At 41.0% G+C, this 24,827-nt stretch overlaps 1 protein-coding gene across 1 annotated transcript in view; it reads left to right on the forward strand.

The window, feature by feature from the left end:
• LOC139749926 (uncharacterized) overlaps positions 1 to 24,827 on the forward strand; it is a 342,839-nt gene that overhangs the window by 28,916 nt on the left and 289,096 nt on the right. Inside the window, exons 7-8 of the mRNA XM_071664343.1 lie at positions 8,617 to 8,717; positions 12,272 to 12,464. Coding sequence (XP_071520444.1) covers positions 8,617 to 8,717; positions 12,272 to 12,464 — 294 coding nt within the window. The remainder of the gene's footprint in view (positions 1 to 8,616; positions 8,718 to 12,271; positions 12,465 to 24,827) is intronic.

The following is a 24,827-nucleotide window of genomic DNA, read 5'->3' on the forward strand; positions in this document are numbered from 1 at the left end:
GAAGAGTGTGTGTTGAAATGGTTTGGACATATGGAGAGAATGAGGGGGGAAAGGTTGACATAGAGAATGTGTGTGTCAGAGGTGGAGAAAACAAGGAGAAGTGAGAGACCAAATTGGAGGTGAAAGGATGGAGTGAAATAGATTTTGAGCAATTAGGGCCTGAACATACAGGAGGGTGGGAGGCGTGCAAGGAATAGAGTGAATTGGAACAATATGGTATACAGGGGTTGACGTGCTCTCAGTGGACTGAACCAAGGCATGTGAAATTTCTGGGGTAAACCACAGAAAGATCTCTAGGGTCTGGATGTGGATAGGGAGCTGTGGTTTTGTTGCATTACACATGACAGCTAGAGACTAAGAGTGAATGAATGTGGCCTTTTTTGTCCGTTTTCCTGGTGCTACCTTGCTGACGCAGGGGGTGGCGATGCTGTTTCCCGTGGGACAGGGTGGCACTAGGAATGGATGAAGGCAAGCAAGTATATGTACATATGTACATGTATATATGTTTATGTATGTGTATGTATATGTGTATATGTTTGTATATGTGTATATGTTTGTATATGTGCATGTATGGGTGTTTATGTGCATGTATGTGTATATGAGTTGATGGGCCATTCTTTGTCTGTTTCCTGGTGCTACCTTGCTGACACAGGAAACAGTGATTAAGTATATTAGTAAAAGATGATAAAAAGTAGTATTTATTTATTTATCGTACTTAATTGTTGTTTCCCACATCAACAAGGTAGCACTAGGAAACAGATGAAGAATGGTCCATCCACTCATATGCACATATATTGGAAAGGAAGACCTATACAAATTGAATAGCTTTATTGTTGGCAAACTTCATGAACAGTTCCCCTTCTTGTCCACATGATAAGTTTATGATATGCTTTTTGCCAGACTCGAATGCACCCGACCTACATTTGGGTAGTCACTTGTTTACCAAATTTTGTCCTAGCTACGTCTCTTCGTTGTATATCAACTGACTGTTTTATTTCTTTCTTGTGTCTCCCCTGATGATGTGATTATTACATGAAAGTGCACTTGGGAACTTATTGTGTTTCATTTCCCTGTGGACTCATAGGAATAAACACATGTACATACATAAAAGCCTATACACGCACATACATATATGTATACATATCAACATATACACATATACATACACAGAAGTAAACATTTATACACATGTACTTATTCATACTTGCTTGCTTTTATCCATTCCTAGCACTACCCCAACCCACAGAAAATAGCATTGCTACCCCTTGCTTCAGCGAGGTAATGCCAGGAAAACAGACAAAAAGGCCACATTCGTTCACACTCAGTCTCTAGCTGTCATGCGTAATGCACCAAGACCACAGCTTCCTATCCACATCCAGGACCCACAGACCTAGCCTGAGCCAGGTACCCATTTTATCAACCAAATAGCTGGGTTAACTAGGGACCGACTGCAGTAACCAGGATTTGAACCTATGTGCTCGACCCTGGGTGGCCCGTGAATGCGTGACAGTCAGGAGCGCTGACTGCTACACCACAGGGCAGTTGTTGACATTCCACTCAGCTTGTGGTAAGGCCCATATTACATGTTTCCATTACCAGCATTATAAAATATCCATAAACAACCACAGTACAGTGAAAAACAAATTTTAATCAGATTTACTTCAATGATGGTCACAGATGGTGGCAAAATGGATGGGCAGAGACATTTACACAGTTAATCCGTGGACATCCTACACACTTTTTTAAGGCTACTGTAGTTGCTTTATGTTCACAGTGTTGGCATCAACACAGGCCACATTCACTCACACTCAGTCTCTAGCTGGCATGTATAATGCACCGAAACCACAGCTCCCTTTCCACATCCAGGCCCCACAGAACTTTCCATGGTTTACCCCAGATGCTTCACATGCCATGGTTCATTCCATTGACAGCACGTCTACCCTAGTATACCACATTGTTCCAATTCACTCTATTCCTTGCACACCTTTCACCCTCCTGGATGTTCAGGCCCTGATTGCCAAAAATCTTTTTCACTCCATCTTTCCACCTCCAATTTGGTCTCCCACTTCTTCTAGTTCCCTCCACCTCTGACATGTATATCCTTTTTGTCAATCTTTCCTCACTCATTCTCTCCATGTGACCAAACCATTTCAAAACACCCTCTTCTGCTCTCTCAACCAAATTCTTTTTATTACCACACATCTCTCTTACCCTTTCATTACTTACTCAATCAAACCACCTCACACCACATATTGCCCTCAAACATCTCATTTCCAGTACATCCACCCTCCTTTACACAACTCCTATAGCCCATGCCTCGCAACCATATAACATTGTTGGAACCACTATTCCTTCAAACATACCCATTTTTGCTTTCCGAGATAATGTTCTTGACTTCCACACATTTTTCAACGCTCCCAGAACTTTTGCCCCCTCCCCACCCTGTGACTCACATCTGCTTCTGTGGTTCCATCCACTGCCAAATCCATTTCCAGATATCTAAAACATTTCACTTCCTCCAGTTTTTCTCCATTCAAATTTACCTCCCAATTGACTTGTCCTTCAACCCTACTGTACCTAATAACCTTACTCTTTTTCACATTTACTCTCAGCTTTCTTCTTTCATACACTTTCCCAAACTGAGTCACCAGTTTTTGCAGTTTCTCACCCAAATTAGCCACCAGCGCTGTATCATCAGCAAACAACAACTGACTCGCTTCCCAAGCTCTCTCACCCACAACAGACTGCATACTTGCCCCTCTCTCCAAAATTCTTGCATTCACCCCCTAACAACCCCATCCATAAACAAGTTAAACAACCATGGACACATCATGCAACCCTGCCGCAAACTGACATTCACTGAGAACCAGTCACTTTCCTCTCTTCCCACTTGCACACGTGCCTTACATCCTCGATAAAAACTTTCACTGCTTCTAACAACTTGCCTCCCACCCCATATGTGCTTAACACCTTCCACAGAGCATCTTTATCAACTCTGTCATATGCCTTCTCCAGATCCATAAATGCTATATACAAATCCATTTGCTTTTCTAAGTATTTCTCACATACATTCTTCAAAACAAACGCCTGATCCACACATCTTCTACCACTTCTGAAACCACACTGCTCTTCCCTGGTCTGATGCTATGTACATGCCTTCACCCTCTCAGTCAATACCCTCCCATATAATTTCCCAGGAATACTCAACAAACTTATACCTCTGTAATTTGAGCACTCACCTTTATCCCCTTTGCCTTTGTACGATGGCACTATGCATGCATTCTGCCAATTCTCAGGCACCGCACCATGAGTCATACATACTTTGAATATCCTTACCAACTAGTCAACAATACAGTTACCCCCTTTTTTAATAAATTCCATTGCAAACCATCCAAACCTGCTGCTTTGCCAGCTTTCATCTTCTGCAAAGCTTTTACTACCTCTTCTCTTTTTACCAAATCATTCTCCCTAACCCTCTCACTTTGCACACCACCTCATCCAAAACACCCTATATCTGCTACTCTATCATCTAACGCATTCAACAGACCTTGAAAATACTCACTCCATCTCCTTCTGACATTGCCACTACTTGTTATCACCTCCCCATTAGCCCCCTTCACCAATGTTCCCATTTGTTCTCTTGTCTTATGCACTTTTTTACCTCCTTCCAAAACATCTTTTTATTCTCCCTAGAATTTAAAGATACTCTCTCACCCCAACTCTCATTTGCCCTCTTTTTCATTTCCTGCACCTTGCTCTTGACCTCCTGCCTCTTTCTTTTATACATCTCCCAGTCATTTGCAATATTTCCCTGCAAAACTTGTCCAAAAGCCTCTCTCTTCTCTTTCACTAATAATCTTACTTCTTCATCCCACCACTCATTACCCTTGCTAATCTGCCCACCTCCCACACTTCTCAATCTACAAACATCTTTTGCACAAGCCATCACTACTTCCCTAGATACATCCCAGTCTTCCCCCACTCCCCTTACATCCTTTGCTTTCACCTTTTTCCATTCTGCACTCAGTCTCTCCTGGTACTTCCTCGTACAAGTCTCCTTCCCATGCTCACTTACTCTCACCACTCTCTTCACCCCAACATTCTTTCTTCTTTTCTGAAAACCTCTGCAAATCTTCACCTTTCCCTCCTCAAGATAATGGTCAGACATCCCTCCAATTGCACTTCTCAGCACATTAACATCCAAAAGTCTCTCTTTCGTGCGCCTATCAATTAACACGTAATCCAATAATGCTCTCTGGCCATCTCTCTTGCTTACATACATATACTTATGTATATTTCTCTTTTTGAACCAGGTATTCCCAATCACCAGTCCTTTTTCAGCACATAAATCTACAAGCTCTTCTCCATTTCCATTTACAACACTGAACACCCCTATCCCTGGGGGTAGGGGAGAAAATCCCTGGGGATAGGGGAGAATGAATACTTCCCATGCATTCCTCACGTGTCGTAGAGGGCGACTAAAAGGGAAGGGAGTGGGGGGCTAGAAACCCTCCCCTCCTTGTATACTAACTTCCTAAAAGGAGAAACAAGAAGGAGTCACGTGGAGAGTGCTCATCCTCCTTGAAGGCTCATATTGGGATGTCTAAATGTGTGTGGATGTAAACAAGAAGAGAAAAAACGAGAGATAGGTAGTATGTTTGAGGAAAGAAACCTTGATGTTTTGGCTCTGAGTGAAACGAAGATCAAGGGTAAAGGGGAAGAGTGGTTGGGGATGTTTTGGGAGTAAAATCAGGGGTTGGTGAGAGGACAAGAGCAAGGGAAGGAGTAGCACTACTCCTGAAACAGGAGTGGTGGGAGTATGTGATAGAGTGTAAGAAAGTAAACCCAAGATTGATATGGGTAAAACTGAAAGTGGATGGAGAGAGATGGTTGATTATTGGTGTATATGCACCTGGGCATGAGAAGAAAGATCATGAGAGGCAAGTGTTTTGGGAGCAGCTGAGTGAGTGTGTTAGTAGTTTTGATGCACGACACCGGCTTATAGTGATGGGTGATTTGAATGCAAAGGTGAGTAATGTGGCAGTTGAGGGAATAATTAGTATGTATATATATATACGTGTATGTATATACATGTGTATGTGGGTTGGTTGGGCCATTCTTTCGTCTGTTTCCTTGCGCTACCTCGCTAACACGGGAGACAGCGACAATGCAAAATAAATAAATATATATATATATATATATATATAAATATATATATATATATATATATATATATATATATATATATATATATATATTTCATTACAAAATAAGATATATATATATATATATATATATATATATATATATATATATATATATATATATATATATATATATATATATATATATATATATATATATATATTTATTTATTTATTTTATTTATTTTCCTTTGTCGTTGTCTCCCACATTTGTGAGGTAGTGCAAGGAAACAGACGAAAGAAATGGCCCAACCCACCCCCATACACATGTATGTACATACACGTCCACACACGCAAATATACATACCTTATTTATTTATTTATTTTGCTTTGTCGCTGTCTCCCGCATTAGCAAGGTAGAGCAAGGAAACAGACGAAAGAATGGCCCAACCCGCCCACATACACATGTATATACATACACGTCCACACACGCAAATATACATACCTATACATCTCAATGTACACATATATATACACACACACAGACATATACATATATACACATGTACATAATTCATACTGTCTGCCTTTATTTGTTCCCATCGCCACCCCGCCACACATGGAATAACAACCCCCTCCCCCCTCATGTGTGCAAGGTAGCGCTAGGAAAAGACACCAAAGGCCCCATTTGTTCACACTCAGTCTCTAGCTGTCATGTAGTAATGCATTGAAACCACAGCTCCCTTAGCACATCCAGGCCCCACACAACTTTCCATGGTTTACCCCAGACACTTCACATGCCCTGGTTCAATCCATTGACAGCACGTCGACCCCGGTATACCACATCGTTCCACTTCACTCTATTCCTTGCACGCTTTTCACCCTCCTGCATGTTCAGGCCCCGATCACTCAAAATCTTTTTCACTCCATCTTTCCACCTCCAATTTGGTCTCCCACTTCTCCTTGTTCCCTCCACCTCCAACACATATATCCTCTTGGTCAATCTTTCCTCACTCATTCTCTCCATGTGACCAAACCATTTCAAAACACTGTCTTCCGCTCTCTCAACCACACTCTTTTTATTTCCACACATCTCTCTTACCCCTACATTACTTACTCGATCAAACCACCTCACACCACATATTGTCCTCAAACATCTCATTTCCAGCACATCCACCCTCCTGCGCACAACTCTATCCATAGCCCACGCCTCGCAACCATACAACATTGTTGGAACCACTATTCCTTCAAACATACCCATTTTTGCTTTCCGAGATAATGTTCTCGACTTCCAAACATTCTTCAATGCTCCCAGAATTTTCGCCCCCTCCCCCACCCTATGATTGACTTCCACTTCCATGGTTCCATCCGCTGCCAGATCCACTCCCAGATATCTAAAACACTTCACTTCCTCCAGTTTTTCTCCATTCAAACTTACCTCCCAATTGACTTGACCCTCAACCCTACTGTACCTAATAACCTTGCTCTTATTCACATTTACTCTTAACTTTCTTCTTTCACACACTTTACCAAACTCAGTCACCAGCTTCTGCTGTTTCTCACATGAATCAGCCACCGGCGCTGTATCATCAGCGAACAACAACTGACTCACTTCCCAAGCTCTCTCATCCCCAACAGACTGCATACTTGCCCCTCTTTCCAAAACTCTTGCATTCACCTTTCTAACAACCCCATCCATAAACAAATTAAACAACCATGGAGACATCACACACCCCTGCCGCAAACCTACATTCACTGAGAACCAATCACTTTCCTCTCTTCCTACACGTGCACATGCCTTACATCCTCGATAAAAACTTTTCACTGCTTCTAACAACTTGCCTCCCACACCATATATTCTTAAAATCTTCCACAGAACATCTCTATCAACTCTATCATATTCCTTCTCCAGATCCATAAATGCTACATACAAATCCATTTGCTTTTCTAAGTATTTCTCACATACATTCTTCAAAGCAAACACCTGATCCACACATCCTCTACCACTTCTGAAACCACACTGCTCTTCCCCAATCTGATGCTCTGTACATGCCTTCACCCTCTCAATCAGTACCCTCCCATATATGTTTACATATATACACTTTAAACTTTTCCCAATTTTCAGTAAATGCTTTTCATATGGTGTGCTTCAAAACTGAGGAACCTCATATTTTAGTGCACATTTACACCAATCCCACAGTTTATGCAGGGTTTATGTTCTATAAAAACCTTGCCCAAAGAGAAATCACATAATCGAACCAATGACATACAGTGGAGAAAGGGATGTGTGCAACAGTGTGAGAATGACCTGCTGGCAGGAACTTGGCACACTCTACCAAGGACCCACACTTACCCAACCCACCAGCCCTCACTGAAGTTTTGGCAGACTTTCTACTACACAGACCTACATAGCAGTGAATTTTGACTGCGGGAAAAGAGGGACTGGTAGAAGTAGGTTCCTCAGAATAGGAAAATCGCATATAGTGATCATGCATTAAGCGAAGGATGTAGTGTGTTTTTTGGTACTCATCTTTGCCTTTAAGTAGTTTTGTCACAGACATGACACCTCAGCTGGGGATGCTTGGAGATGAGGAAATATTGGGTGTGTTCCCTTCACAAAACCATAATATTGATTTGTTTCAGTCACTAGCATATCCATCAAATCTTTATCAAAATACTCTTAAGGAATAGTCCAGCTCTTCAGAAATCCTGACAAATTAAACACCTGTTTACTTCAGTTACCTCTATCAAAAACAAATTGTGTTGGGATGAAATTGACAGCATCCATCTGTGCACCTACCCTTATCACACTGGGACCAGGATCATCTTCACCCTTACTGTTGACAGTATCATGTTCTTCCTCCTGCCTTTTTGTAAATCTTTTTTGATAACCTTGTGTTGGGGAGTTACCTAGATTTTCAAGGCTCCATCCGTAAAGGATTAAAAGTATAATGCTAGAAATAACAAAAGCTGTATCTAGCATAAAATTGTATCTGTATGCAATTTGACAATAAAGACATCTTATCTTTAAATCTGTGTCCCACATGCAGTGGATTAAGGATGTTTAATGCATTTTCCATGTTGTTATGGTGTGCATAGATAGGTTCTCATGCATCCAAAATATAATGAAAAGAACAAAATTACTGGAGTTCAGGTATTTCACCATTTTATTTTATGATCAGCATATGTGAATGGTGGAAGATTATCTATGGACTGCTTTCCTTTAGATTCAGGAAGAGGTACAAGCCACACAGAAAAACTGAACATGAATTCATAAGTAACACTTACCAGTCATGTACTATAGTGATTATTTTATTTAGACTCTGGATTAGCATGTATGTTTTTCTATATTTTGATATTTATAGATTCAGTTAACAGTATTAATGAAGTTACACTTCACATGAAGTTCCCTTATAAGTTTGAAATTATGAAAAGTAATACCAAATTTCTCCTTTATTATTTCTCTTCACAGTACCACGTGTAGTGTCATTAATGGCTGTACCTGACCGGGACACAGTGGAATATGGCCAGTCCTTATCACTCACCTGTATTGTTTCTGGATCTGACTCCCAGGTGAGTGCAGTAGCTGATCGGTGTAATAATGATATGATAATGTACATCACAAAAGATGAATACTATGTAGGGATTTTTTTTCATACATATTTGCCTTATCCCGCATTAGCAAGGTAGTGTTAAGAACAGAGGAGTGAGCCTTAGAGGGTATATCCTCACATGACCCACCTCTTCATTCCTTCTTTTGGAAAATTATATACAAGATGGGAATATTTCCAGCTCCCCACTCCTTCCCCTTTTATTCGCCTTCTATGACACGCAGGGAATACATGGGAAGTATTCTTTCTCCCCTATCCCCAGGGATACTATTTAGATGTATTTATTTTATTTATTTTATTTTGCGTTGTCGTTGTCTCCCGCGTTTGCGAAGTAGCACAAGGAAACAGACGAAAGAAATAGCCCAACCCACCCCCATACACATGTATATACATACACGTCCACACACGCAAATATACATACCTATACATCTCAATGTACACATATATATACACACGCAGACATATACATATATACACATGTACATAATTCATACTGTCTGCCTTTATTTGTTCCCATCGCCACCTCGCCACACATGGAATAACATACCCCTCCCCCTCATGTGTGTGAGGTAGTGCTAGGAAAAGACAACAAAGGCCCCATTCGTTCACACTCAGTCTCTAGCTGTCATGTAATAATGCCCGAAACCACAGCTCCCTTTCCACATCCAGGCCCCACACAACTTTCCATGGTTTACCCCAGATGCTTCACATGCCCTGGTTCAATCCATTGACAGCACGTCGACCCCAGTATACCACATCGATCCAATTCACTCTATTCCTTGCATGCCTTTCACCCTCCTGCATGTTCAGGCCTCAATCATTCAAAATCTTTTTCACTCCATCTTTCCACCTCCAATTTGGTCTCCCACTTCTCCTCGCTCCCTCCACCTCCAACACATATATCCTCTTGGTCAATCTTTCCTCAATCATTCTCTCCATGTGCCCAAACCATTTCAAAACACCCTCTTCTGCTCTCTCAACCACGCTCTTTTTATTTCCACACATCCCTCTTACCCTTACATTACTTAATCGATCAAACCACCTCACACCACATATTGTCCTCAAACATCTCATTTCCAGCACATCCACCCTCCTGCACACAACTCTATCCTTAGCTCATGCCTCGCAACCATACAACATTGTTGGAACCACTATTCCTTCAAACATACCCATTTTTGCTTTCGGAGATAATGTTCTTGACTTCCACACATTCTTCAAGGCTCCCAGGATTTACGCCCCCTCCCCCACCCTATGATTCACTTCCGCTTCCATGGATCTATCCACTGCCAGATCCACTCCCAGATACCTAAAACACTTTACTTCCTCCAGTTTTTCTCCATTCAAACTTACCTCCCAATTGACTTGACCCTCAACCCTACTGTACCTAAAAACCTTGCTCTTATTCACAATTACTCTTAACTTTCTTCTTTCACACACTTTACCAAACTTAGTCACCAGCTTCTGCAGTTTCTCACATGAATCAGCCACCAGCGCTGTATCATCAGCGAACAACAACTGACTCACTTCCCAAGCTCTCTCATCCCCAACAGACTGCATACTTGCCCCTCTTTCCAAAACTCTTGCATTCACCTCCCTAACAACCCCATCCATAAACAAATTAAACAACCATGGAGACTTCACACACCCCTGCCGCATACCTACATTCACTGAGAATCAATCACTTTCCTCTCTTCCTTCACGTACACATGCCTTACATCCTCGATGAAAACTTTTCACTGCTTCTAACAACTTGCCTCCCACACCATATATTCTTAGTACCTTCCACAGAGCATCTCTATCTACTCTACCATATGCCTTCTCCAGATCCGTAAATGCTACATACAAATCCATTTGCTTTTCTAAGTATTTCTCACATACATTCTTCAAAGCAAACACCTGATCCACACATCCTCTACCACTTCTGAAACCACACTGCTCTTCCCCAATATGATGCTCTGTACATGCCTTCACCCTCTCAATCAATACCCTTCCATATAATTTACCAGGAATACTCAACAAACTTATGCCTCTGTAATTTGAGCACTCACTCTTATCCCCTTTGCCTTTGTACAATGGCACTATGCAAGTATTCCGCCAATCCTCAGGCACCTCACCATGAATCATACATACATTGAATAACCTTACCAACCAGTCAACAATAGTCACCCCTTTTTTAATACATTCCACTGCAATACCATCCAAACCTGCTGCCTTGCTGGCTTTCATCTTCTGCAAAGCTTTTACTTCCTCTTCTCTGTTTACCAAATCATTCTCCCTAACCCTCTCACTTTGCACACCACCTCGACCAAAACACCCTATATCTGCCAATGGTCTCGTCACATGAAGAGAATGAGTGAGGAAAGATTGACAAAGAGGATATATGTGTCAGAGGTGGAGGGAAGGAGGAGAAGTGGGAGACCAAATTGGAGGTGGAAAGATGGAGTGAAAAAGATTTTGAATGATCGGGGCCTGAAGATGCAGGAGGGTGAAAGGCGTGCAAGGAGAATTGGAACGATGTGGTATACCAGGGTCGACGTGCTGTCAATGGATTGAACCAGGGCATGTGAAGCATCTGGGGTAAACCATGGAAAGTTCTGTGGGGCCTGGATGTGGAAAGGGAGCTGTGGTTTCCGTGCATTATTACATGACAGCTAGAGACTGAGTGTGAACGAATGGGGCCTTTGTTGTCTTTTCCTAGCACTTCCTCGCACACATGAGGGGGAGGGGGTTGTTATTTCATGTGTGGCGAGGTGGCGATGGGAATGAATAAAGGCAGACAGTATGAATTATGTACACGTGTATATATGTATATGTCTGTGTGTGTATATGTATGTATACGTTGAGGTGTATAGGTATGTATATTTTCGTGTGTAGACGTGTATTTATATACATGTGTATGTGGGTGGGTTGGCCCATTCTTTCGTCTGTTTCCTTGCGCTACCTTGCTAACGCGGGAGACAGCAACAAAGCAGAATAGAATGAATATATATAGTCACAGAACTGAAACAGAAGGTACCAAAGTGATGCCATGACTTAGAATAACTATAATGAATGGATCTCATAAATGCATAACTGTTCTAGAAAATGTAAAGAACATAGTTCTTAATGATCTTATGGAGAAAAAGTTTGATTAAGGAATAATTAACAAATATAGAAGAGTAAGTGTACATTAAAGTGCTGGTTAACTGTTTTATATGTAACTCTTTATTCCATTTTACTTAAGATACCTTTCATAATTGTCAGATCATCTTATACCTAATTTCTATTTTCATTACTTGCATATACATATCTTTCTAGTGACATTTTAGATGTAAACCTTACTGATTTTAGAATAATTGTTTCTCATTCTTGTAGTTGAAGAATGGCTTGGAATTGTCAAGTAATGAAGTCCTTTGGTGCTTCAGCAAAAGGTTGCTTTTTTTCTTTGATGATGTTTTGGCAAAAGTATGCCCTTATATTTACCTCATGCAATTGATGTGACTAAACAGTGACTCATAGTCATGTTGACTCCCACAGGTGGTGTGGTTAAAGGATGGCTCGGAGCTATTGTTTGGGCCAGACTACACGGGAAGGCAAAAACACTCATCTGAACAGCCACCAAACTTGATGGTCTCAACTGTACATATAGAGTCTGTGTCCTTTAATGATAATGGCCATTATGTCTGCTACATTCCAGGAGCATCAAAAGATATACTTATTAATATTGAAGGTTAGTTTAACACATAAAGGAGTTCTTTAAAGACCAGTTCGATAATAGAAGTCCAGGAACCCTTGTATGGGGCTACTGTATCTATGAGGCTGCATTCCACTTAGAAGTAACCACAGGCAGGTGGAGTCCAGGTCTCTCTATGTATGTGTATATTGTATTCATTGTTATGCTGGGACTAATTTTTATGAAAGAGTCCTGATGCTACCCAGGACCTCTTTCTAAAGGCTCTTGCAGCCTAAGGCTATGCTTCTTCCAGTACTAGGGAAATTTAGGCTCCTTTGGAGTGAAAAGTTCTTTGACAAGACTGTACTTCCAGAGATACAGCCTTGCCAAAGGTGATTTTTCACATGCAGTGTAATCTCTTTGCAAGCAGAGCCCTGATATGTCGAAATTTCACATAAAGCACTATGACATATTTGCATACCAAGCACGTACAAATGTCTTCAGCTACTGTTTACACAATGGAATCCCAGATGTCTGGAAACTTGCCAACATGATACCAGTCCTGAAACCCTCCAAACCAACCAACTTCCCTCCTGTTACTGCTCTATACCACATCTATCCTCAGTATCCAAACTGTGAAAAACTGATCCCCAGCAATAAAAAAATCCCACTCTCTCTGCACAGAATAGCTTTAGCCCAAAACAGTCTATCACCACACTAAACATTGACCTCACACAACATATCGTAGATGGATTCAATCCTCCCCCTTACACACACACACACACACACACACACACACACACACACACACCATGAATTGACAGTCACTAACTCTGAAAAAGACACCAGCTATTCTAGGTAGCTTAAATCACACACATGACATTCACTTCTCACACTAATAACATCAGCACAAAAACAAAACACAAACTAAGTGCCCTCAAAACTCTAACTGGCACCAGATTTAGACAAGAAAAAGAATCCCTAAACATGCTCTACAAACAGTTTATCTGCTCAACTTTGGACTATGACTCACCTGGCTCATCTACCACTCTCTTAAAACCGAATAAAATGAAGCTGCAAACCATGAAAAGATAACGTGCTCAGAAGTATCACTAGATGCCTAGCTACCACAAACATTTGACACCTTAGTGACAATGAAACAAGATCCTCCCCTACAGTCCACCCTCAACATGCTCTGCAACAGCATTAAACTCCTCCCACCCAAATTGCTCCATAACTAACCACCAACCCCTAAGTAGAAATAAAAAGCTTTCCCAATTTTCAAATTTCTGTGACCTCTACTCACAGATCCTCTAACCCCAACAGATAGAACACTGACAAAACACATACACACACTGATATTTATTTTATTTGTGTATAATAACCCCAGGAACAGTTTTTATGAAAGAGAGTTGGCATTACCCAACACTTTTCTAAAGGCTCCTGCAGTCCAAGGCTGTGCTTCTTCTAATAGCAGTGAAATGTAGACTCCTTTGGAGTGAGAAGTTCTTTGATGAGACTGTGGTTACAATGATACAGCCTCGCCAAAGATGACTCTTTGTTTGCAGTGTAACCTTAAGCAGACAGAATCGAGTAACATCCACAAACCAATATAACCTGACAAACATGAAACAACGGACCTCCCAATTCAGTTTCAAGTTGCAACCCACCAGACATATACTCATTCCATCAGTGCTATGGACTTCACCCATCACTACAACACTACAAACATCATTTTAACATACATAAAGAGCCTTCATGCCTATAGATTGAAGCACTATATAGGAGCAGAAGTTAGTAACATTTAGGCCGGAGCATTAGGTAGAAACTTTAGGTGTAAGAAGTAGGTAGGAGCATTAGGTAGAAGTATTCTGAAGGAAATTTAGGTAAGAGCCTCTGCAAACACTGCCCTAGAGTTGCCCTCTGCTAGTGGCCTGTTAAGGGTGAGGCACTAAAGATTAAGAAGTAGCACTGGAGTTCACTAGTTATGGAGACTGTTGCTGTGGCCACCCCCTTGAGGGAATGTGCATCAAAGATATAGATAGATGGTTAGACTCATGCCCACAATGCATCTACCATAAAGAGAGCTTTATGCATTTCCCTATTGAGTTTCTCTGCCCATAGATATACACACAAATTGACAAAAGGGTAGTGATGGGAGGGATGAAGAAGTAAAGTTGCTATTGAAAGAGAAGAGAGAAGCATTTGGGCTGTACTTATAAGGAGGGAGTGTAAATTATTGAGAGTTGTATAAGGGAAAGCAACAGGAGGTCAGGAGGAAAGTGCAGGAGTTGAAAATGAGGGCAAATGAAGGTTGGGATGAGAGAGTATCATTAAACACTACGGAGAAGAAAATAATATTTTGGAAGGAAGTAGATAATGTGCGAAAGACATAGAGAGTAAATGGGGATATCGGTGAAGGGAGCAAAAGGGGAAGAGATAACAGGTACTGATGGAGTGAAGAGGAGATGGAGTGAGTGTTTCGAAGGATTATTGAATGTGTTTGATGAATGAGTGACAGATGTAGAGTGTTTAGGTCAGGGTGGTATGCGAAATGAGAGAGTTAGGGAAGTGGTTTGGTGGAAAGAGAAGAGGTGGTGAAAGCGGTGTGGAAGATGAAATCTGGCAGGGATTGGATGGGATTACAGTTGAATTTATTGAAAAGGATAGTGACTGTGTAAGGATATTCACTATATGTATGGTGAAGTGCCTGAGCACTGGGGGAATGCATGTATAGTACCATTTCATAAGGGCAATGGGGATAAAGGTGAATTTTCAAACTGCAGAGGCATAAGTTTGAATATACCTGGAAAATTATATGGGAGAGTTTGATCGAGAGTGTAAAGGCATGTACTGAGCATCAGACTGTGTAGAAGCGATGTGGTTTCAGAAGTTGTATAGGGTGTGTGGATCAAGGGTTTCCTTTGAAGATGTGTAAAAAATACGTAGAAAAACAGATGGATTTGTATTTGGCATTTATGGATCTGGAGAATATGTATGATAGGATTGATAGAGATGCTTTGTGGAAGGTCTTAAGAATATATGGGGTGGGAGGCAAGCTGCTAGAAGCAGTGAAAAGTTTTTATCAAGGGTGTAATGCATGTGTACAAGTATGAAGAGGGGAGGGTGATTGGTTTCCAGTGAATGTTGGTGTGTGGCAAGGGTGAGTGTTGTCACCTTGTTTGTTTGGTTTGTTTATGGATGGGGTGGTTAGGGAGGTAAATGCAGGAGTTTTTGAGAGAGGGGCGAGTGCAGTCTGTTGAGGATGAGAGGGCCTGGGAAGTAAGCCAGTTGTTGATGGCTGATTCAAGTGAGAAACTGCAGAAGTTGGTGACTGAGTTTGGAAGAGTGTGTGAAAGGAGAAAGTTCAGAGTAAATATGAATAAAAGCAAGGTTATTAGGTTCAGTAGGGTTGAAGGATGAATTTGTTAGGATTTGAAACTGAATGGAAAAAAAATTAGAGGAAGTGAAATGTTTTAGATATCTGGAAGTGTAATTGGCAGCAAATGTAACCATGGAAGCAGTAGTGAGTCATTTGGTGGGGGAGGGGATGAAGGTTCTGGGAGCAATGAAGAATGTGTGGAAAGAGAGAACAGTATCTCAGAGAGCAAAATTGGCTGCTTGAAGGAATAGTGGTTCCAACTATGTTATAAGATTGCAAGGCTTGTGGAGGAGGGTGGATGTGTAAGAAATGAAATGTGTGAGGACAGTATGTGTGCAAGAAGGTTTGATTAATGAAAGAGTAAGAAAGATGAGTGGTATTGAAAGAGTGTGGTTGAGAGAGCAAAAAGAGGGTGTGTTGAAATTGGTTGGACATAAGGAAAGAATGAGTGAGGAAAGGTTGACAAAGAAGATATATGTGTCATGAGTGGAGGAAACAAGGAGAAGCAGAAGACTAAATTGGAGTGAAAATGATTTTAAGCAATTGGGGCCTGAACATCAGGAGGGTGAAAGGCATGCACAGAGCAGAATGAATTGGAATAAATCGGTATACTGGGGTCACTGTTCCATCAATGGACTGAACCAGGGCATATGAAACATCTGTGGTAAACCATAGAAAGGTTTGTGGGACCTGGAAGTGGATAGGGAACTGTGGTTTCAGTGTATTACACATGACAGCTTGTGTATAGATGTGAGCAGATGTGGCCTTTCTTCATCTGTTTCCTGGTGCTACCTCACTGATGCAGGGGGTGACAATGCTGTTTCCCATGGGACTAGGTGGCACCTAGAATGGATTAAGGCAAGCAAGTATGAATATGTACATGTGTATGTATGTATGTATGCATGCATATGTATGACATGAGGGGGGAGCGGGTGAGGAATGGGATGTATTTAGGGAAGCAGTGATGGCATGTGACATGAGAAAGGTTGGAGCTGGGCAGATTACAAAGTGGTGGGACGAAGAAGTAAAGTTGCTAGTGAAAGAGAAAAGAGAGGCATTTGGATGATACTTGCGAGGAAGGAGTGCATATGACTGGGAGATAGATAAAAGAAAGTGGCAGAAAGTCAAAAGGAAGGTGCAGGAGTTGAAAAAGAGGGCAAATGAGAGTTAGAGTGTGAGAGTATCATTAAACTTTGGGAGAATAAAAAGATATTTTGGAAGAAGGTAAATAATGTTCATAAGACAAGAGAACAAATGGGAACATCAGTGAAGGGGGCAAGTGCGAAGTAATAACAGGTGGGGATGAAGTGAGGAGATGAAGTGAGTATTTTGTTGAAGGTTTGCTGAATGTGTTTGATGATAGAGTGGCAGGTATAGGGTGTTTTGGTCGGAGTGGTGTATGAAGTGAGAGGGTCAGGGAAATTGATGTGATTAAGAGAGAAGAGGTAGTGAAAGCTTTGCGGAAGATGAAATCTGGCAAGACGGAGGGTTTGGATGGTATTGCAATAGAATTTATTAAAAAAGGGGGTGACTGTGTTGTTGATTGGTAGGTAAGGATATTCACTTTATGCATTGATCATGGTGAAGTGCCTTAGGGTTAGCAGAATGCATGCATATTGCCATTGTACAAAGGCAAAGGGGATAAAGGTGAGTGTTCAGACTACAGAAGCATAAGTTTTTTGAGTATTCCTGGGAAATTATATGGGAGGGTATTGATTGAGAAGGTGAAGGCATATACGAAGCATCAGATTAGGGAAGATCAGTATGGTTTCGGAAGTAGTAGAGGATGTGTGGATCAGGTGTTTGCTTTTAAAAAATATGTGAGAAATACTTAGAAAAACTGAGGGATTTGTATGTATCATTTATAGATCTGGAAAAGGCATGTGATAGGGTTGATAGAGATACTTTGTGGAAGGTCTTAAGAGTATATGGTGTGGGAGGTAAGTTGATGGAAACAGTGAAAAGTTTGAAAAGTTTTACCAGGGATGAAAGGCATGTGTACAGGTAGGAAGAGAGGAGAGTGATTGGTTCCCAGTGAATGTCAGTCTGCGGCAGGGGTGTGTGATGTCCCATTGGTTGTTTAATTTGTTTATAGATGGGGTGGTTAGAGAGGTAAGTGTAAGAGTTTTGGAGAGAGGGGTGAGTATGCAGTCTGTATAGGATGAGAAGGCCTGGGAAGTGTATCAGTTGTTGTTCGCTGATGATACAGCTCTGGATACTCACTAAAGAGAGAAACTGCAGAAGGTGCTGACTGAGTTTGGAAAAGTGTGTGAAAGGAGAAAGTTGAGAGTGAATGTGAATAAAAGGAACGTTATTAGGCTTAGTAGAGTTGAGGGACAAGTTAACTGGGATGTAAGTTTGAATGGAGAAAAATTAGAGGAAGTGAAGTTTTTTAGATACCTGGGAGTGGACATAGCAATGGATGGAACCATAGAAGTGGAAGAGAGTCACAGGGTGGGGGAGGAGGCAAAGGTTTTGGGAGCAATGAAGAATGTGTGGAAGGAGAGAACATTATCTTGGTGATTAAAGATGGGTATGTTTAAAGGAATAGTAGTTCCAACAATATTATATGGTTGCAAGGTATAGACTAGAGAGGGTTGTACAGAGGAGGGTGAATGTGTTGGAAATGAAATGTTTAAGGACAATGTATGGTATAAGATGGTTTGATCAGGTAAGTAATGAAAGGGTAAGAGAGATGTGGGAAATAAAAAGAGTGTGGTTGAGAGAGCAGAAGAGTGTGTTGAAATGGTTTGGACTATGGAAAGAATGAGTGAGGAAAGATTAACAAAGAGGATATATATGTCAGAGGTGGAAGGAACAAGAAGCGGAAGACCGAAGTGGAGGTGGAAGGATGGAATTAAAATGATTTTGAGTGATCCAGGAATGTACATAGAGGAGGGTGAGATGCATGTTAGGAATAGTGAATTGGAATGATGTGGTATACCAGGGTCGACATGCTGAACCAGGGCATGTGAAATGTCAGGGGATAAACCATGGAAAGGTTTGTGGGGCCTGGATGTGGGTAGTGAGCTATGGTTTCGGTGCATTACACATGACAGTTAGAGACTGAGTGTGAACGAATGTGGCCATTTTTTTAACCAGTTTTCTTAGCACTACCTCGCTAAAGCAGGTGGTAGCACCAGAAATGTATTAAGGCAAGCAAGTATGAATATGTATATGTGGATATATGTATATGTTTGTGTATGTGTATATGTATGTGTGTGGTTGTTTAATTTGTTTATGGATGGGGTTGTTAGGGAGGTGAATGCAAGAGTTTTGGAAAGAGGGGCAAGTATGCAGTCGGTTGGGGATGAGAGAGCTTGGGAAGTGAGTCAGTTGTTGTTCTCTGATGATACAGCGCTGGTGGCTGATTCATGTGACAAACTGCAGAAGCTGGTGACTGAGTTTGGTAAAGTGTGTGAAAGAAGAAAGTTAAGAGTAAATGTGAATAAGAGCAAGGTTATTAGGTACAGTAGGGTTGAGGGTCAAGTCAGTTGGGAGGTAAGTTTGAATGGAGAAAAACTGGAGGAAGTGAAGTGTTTTAGATATCTGGGAGTGGATCTCTCACACACTTTACCAAACTCAGTCACCAGCTTCTGCAGTTTGTCACATGAATCAGCCACCAGCGCTGTATCCTCAGCGAACAACAACTGACTCACCTCCCACGCTCTCTCATCCACAACAGATGGCATACTTGCCCCTCTATCCAAAATCTTGCATTCACCTCCCTAACAACCCCATCCATAAACAAATTAAACAACCATGGAGACATCACACACCCCTGGCGCAAACCTACATTCACTGAGAAACAGTCACTTTCCTCTCTTCCTACACGTACACATGCCTTACATCCTCGATAAAAACTTTTCACTGCTTCCAACAACTTGCCTCCCACACCATGTATTCTTAATACCTTCCACAGAGCATCTCTATCAACTTTATCATATGCCTTCTGCAGATCCATAAATGCTACATACAAATCCATTTGCTTTTCTAAGTATTTCTCACATACATTCTTCAAAGCAAACGCCTGATCCACACATCCTCTACCACTTCTGAAACCACACTGCTCTTCCCCAATCTGATGCTCTGTACATGCCTTCACCCTCTCAATCAATACCCTCCCATATAATTTACCAGGAATACTCAACAAACTTATACCTCTGTAATTTGAGCACTCATCTTTGTCCCCTTTGCCTTTGTACAATGGCACTATGCAAGCATTCCGCCAATCCTCAGGTACCTCACCATGAGTCATACATACATTAGATAACCTTACCAACCAGTCAACAATACAGTCACCCCCTTTTTTAATAAATTCCACAGCAATACCATCCAACCCCGCTGCCTTGCCGACTTTCCTCTTCTGCAAAGCTTTTCCTACCTCTTCTCTGTTTACCAAATCATTTTCCCTAACCCTCTCACTTTGCACACCACCTCGACCAAAACACCCTATATCTGCCACTCTATCATCAAACACATTCAACAAACCTTCAAAATACTCACTCCATCTCCTTCTCACATCACCACTACCTGTTATCACCTCCCCATTAGCCCCCTTCACTGAGGTTCCCATTTGTTCCCTTGTCTTGCGCACTTTATTTACCTCCTTCCAAAACATCTTTTTATTCTCCCTAAAATTTAATGATACTCTCTCACCCCAACTCTCATTTGCCATCTTTTTCACCTCTTGCACCTTTCTCTTGACCTCCTGCCTCTTTCTTTTATATGTCTCCCACTCATTTGCATTATTACCCTGTAAAAATCGTCCAAATGACTCTCTCTTCTCTTTCACTAATAATCTTACTTCTTCATCCCACCATTCACTACCCTTTCTAATCTGCCCACCTCCCACACTTCTCATGCCACAAGCATCTTTTGCGCCAGCCATCACTGTTTCCCTAAATACATCCCATTCCTCCCCCACTCCCCTTACCTCCTTTGTTCTCACCTTTTTCCTTTCTATATATATATATATATATATATATATATATATATATATATATATATATATATATATCTTTCTTTCTTTTTTCTTTCAAACTATTCGCCATTTCCCGCATTAGCGAGGTAGCGTTAAGAACAGAGGACTGGGCCTTGAGGGAATACCCTCACCTGGCCCAATTCTCTGTTCCTTCTTTTGGAAAATTAAAAAAAAAAACGAGAGGGGAGGATTTCCAGCCCCCCTGCTCCCTCCCCTTTTAGTCGCCTTCTACGACACGCAGGGAATACGTGGGAAGTATTCTTTCTCCCCTATCCCCAGGGATAAAATACATCTATATAAAAAAAAAAAAGGTAAACCAATTAATTCCAGGATCTGAAACATTTAGTGATAGCTTCCCTAGCACCTTATTTTCAACCTGGTAGAATAATACTGATAATTTTGGAGCATTTAAGTCAGCTCCCATCCTCATGTGTCCAAATGCCTGTTTACAGTGCACTGAGTACACACCAACATTACTCATTAATAGATGGAGGCACTTCTATCAAATGAAATAGACTAGGTAAAATAGAATATAAATCTCCAAATTGTGTCAGAAAGAAGCAAATCTATTGTAAAGCAAACCAGAATTTTCATACCAGTCAATGAATGATTCAAGATTCTGTGGACCTAATAATAAGATTTCAATATTTCTAAAGAACAAATACTGCAATTAATTTTTTTTACTGTATTTATTTTATTTATTTTGCTTTGTCGCTGTCTCCTGTGTTAGCGAGGTAGCGCAAAGAAACAGGCGAAAGAATGGCCCAACCCACCAACATACACGTATATACATACACGTCCACACACGCAAATATACATACTTATACATCTCAATGTATACATATATATACACACAGATATATACATATATACACACGTACATTATTCATACTGTCTGCCTTTATTCATTCCCATCGCTACCCTGCCACACATGAAATAACAACCCCCTTCCCCTCATGTGCATGAGGCAGCGCTAGGAAAAGACAACAAAGGCCACATTCTTTCACACTCAGTCTCTAGCTGTCATGTAATAATGCACCAAAACCACATATATATATATGTTGATATGTATATGTATGTATATGTGTGTGCAGGGGCGTTTATGTATATGTGTCCATGTGTTTGTGTATATTTGTTCATACTCAGTCTCTAGCTGTCATATGTAATGCATCAAAACTACAGCTCCTTATCCACATCCAAACCCACAAACCTTTCCATGGTTTACCCCAGACGTTTCACATTCCCTGGTTTAGTCCAATGACAGCATGTCAATCTGGTATACCACATCATTCCAATTCACTCTGTTCCTTGCATGTCTCTCACTCTCCTGTATGTTCAGGCCCCGATCGCTCAAAATCTTTTTCACTCCATCCTTCCCACTTCTTGTTCCTTCCACCTCTGACACATATATCCTCTTTATCAATCTCTCCTCACTCATTCTCTCTATTTGCCTAAACCATTTTAACACACCCTCTTCTGCTCTCTCAACCACACTCATTTTATTACCACACATCTCTCTTACCCTCTCATTACTTACTTGATCAAACCATCTCACAGCACATATTGTCCTCAAACATTTCTCTTCCAACACATCCACCCTGTCCGTACAACCCTATCTATAAGCCCATGCCTCACAACCATGTAACATTTTTGGAACTCCTTTTCCTTTAGATATACCCATTTTTGCTCTCCAAGTTCTCTCCTTCCACACATTCTTCATCACTCCCAGAACCTTTGCCCCCTCCCCTACCCTGTGACACTTCTGATTCCATGGTTCCATACATATAAACACATTCATGTGTGTACATATATGTATTTATGTGTGTATGTGAGTAGATGTCTTTCTTTGTCTGTTTCTTGGCACTTCCTTGCTAACCCTGGAAACAGTGATCAGGTATGAAAAAAAGGATATACATATAATTTACTTTCTTTGATATGTGTTGTTATTTCCTGCATGAGCACAGTAGGGTCTAGAACAGATGACTAAATGTATGAGGAAAATGTGATTGCTTGGCTCCTTCCTTTCTTCCTTCTTTTGGAAAGTAATACAGGAGGGGAAGATTTCCAGCCCCTTGCTCCTGATCCTCATAGTTGTCTTTTGTGATATGCAAAAGATATGTTGGTAGTATTCTTTCTCCTGTGTCCCCATGGATAGGTCCCCATGGATAGGCATTTCTCGAGCTGGTTTTGTGTTTGTTGATTAACCCCATCTTCTTCCTCTTGTAAACCTCCATTGTCCAGTCCTTGTGGTTCTTCAGCACCTTCCACTCATCATACAGCTTACTTAACTTCTTAATGGAGTGCTGTGATACCCTAACAGGGATATGGACCTTCTCTAAAAAAGCCATCACTTCATGGATTACTTGTGAGGCCCCAGTTCGAATGTCTTCCTTCATAGTGATGTGCCAATGAGGGAAGAGCCTGAACACCTTGTGATTTAAAAGGTAATTTCCCTCCTCATAGCTGAGAGAGACTAGAACCAAGTAGGTGAGCCTTAGTGTTTACATGAGTTTCTATCAAAAATAGAAAGCAAAACACATTAGAAGATTCTAAGATCTGTACTGTATATTTAGTTTTTACCTTATAGAACATAGCAGCCAAGGGTGACCTCTGAATTGGTGAACTGTGGGCTAACTCCTATTGCCAGGATTGGAACCCATGTGGGCCCAGCACTAGGCTGATTCATGCATGTGTCATGATCAGTAACACTAACCACATCATCTCTGAGGCCCATAGTGTAGAGGTCCCTTGTCTATCACAATTTTGCCAACCACTGTTTTAGATATACGCACTTATACTAATGTATACCATTTTACAAGTTTTGAATACCCACAGTTTTCCATTGTACCATCAAAATCTTAGCCATGCATTAAGTAAGTGTGAAATGACTTTTGGTTGCTTCTTGCCCAGCCCATCAGACCACCAATTTTCGGGGGATGCATCGGGAGTTCATAACCAGTCACTAACTTGTAAACTCAGTAAGCATGGAGTCATCAGTATGATGGCCTATCCTCTTATTCAGCTGCTTGAGCAAGATATGATAATCAACTATTTTCACAATGTGGGTAGAGAGTTCTACACTTGCAGGGCTCACTCCTGAGTATTTTATAACATCCTGTAGCTTTTTAACCTTCAGTGTCTCCTAGGTCAGCTCATTCCAACCATCCGCCACCCTGACGCTAACCAGAACAGATCTTCTTTTCATCCTTCCTAGACAACTTTTTGCCCAGCTTTTTGCATGATCATCCAGCATATTTAGAAACATGAAGGTTGTTATCAGATCCCCCTTCTCTCTCCTCACCTCTGTGATAGGCAGCTTTATAGCCCTAAACCCTGTATTGTAATTCAGTGCTTTTAACTCTGGTATCATCTTAGTTACTCTTCTCTGTACCCTCTTAGTCAAACGTATGTGTGGCAACCAAACTTGCAAACATAACCCAGATTTGGTCTGACCTATGTAGTAAGTAAATTACATAATGTGTCCTTATCCGTATACATGAATGCATTTCTTATATTTTCCAACAGACAGTTTGCCTCTTTCACAGTTTACTTGATTTATATCTCTGGTGACAGATTAGGCACAGTGTCAACCATCAGGTCCCTTTCACACACAGATTCATATGATTTGTTTCTCACTAGGTAATAATTGCACTGAGGCCTTTTTTGTGCACCATTATCATTATGCTGTACTTAATTTGATTGAATCTTATCGTTCATTTATCTGAAAACTTTGGAGATTGTTCAGGTCTACCTGCAGGCTGATGCAATTATTGCCTTTCTTTATTTCTCTTATGACACTGACATTTTCCTCAAACAGACATAGAATTCCGTGCATAATAATTTCTCCCAACAATCATTCATCCTCAAGTTATGCCAATGACATTCAATGACAGCACATTTTCAAGAGTTTTCAAAGGAGAAAAATAACTGTTAGCTAGATTGAGAGGATCAAGCAGATGAGCTTGATTAACTTGATGATGATCTGACTTTGGATAGAGTGGAGAGTGATTTTATGGGATCTGGCTGTTCCAGCATGGAACTTTGACCAAGATAA

Source organism: Panulirus ornatus, chromosome 8 (assembly GCF_036320965.1).
Source record: "Panulirus ornatus isolate Po-2019 chromosome 8, ASM3632096v1, whole genome shotgun sequence".
NCBI lineage: Eukaryota > Metazoa > Arthropoda > Malacostraca > Decapoda > Palinuridae > Panulirus > Panulirus ornatus.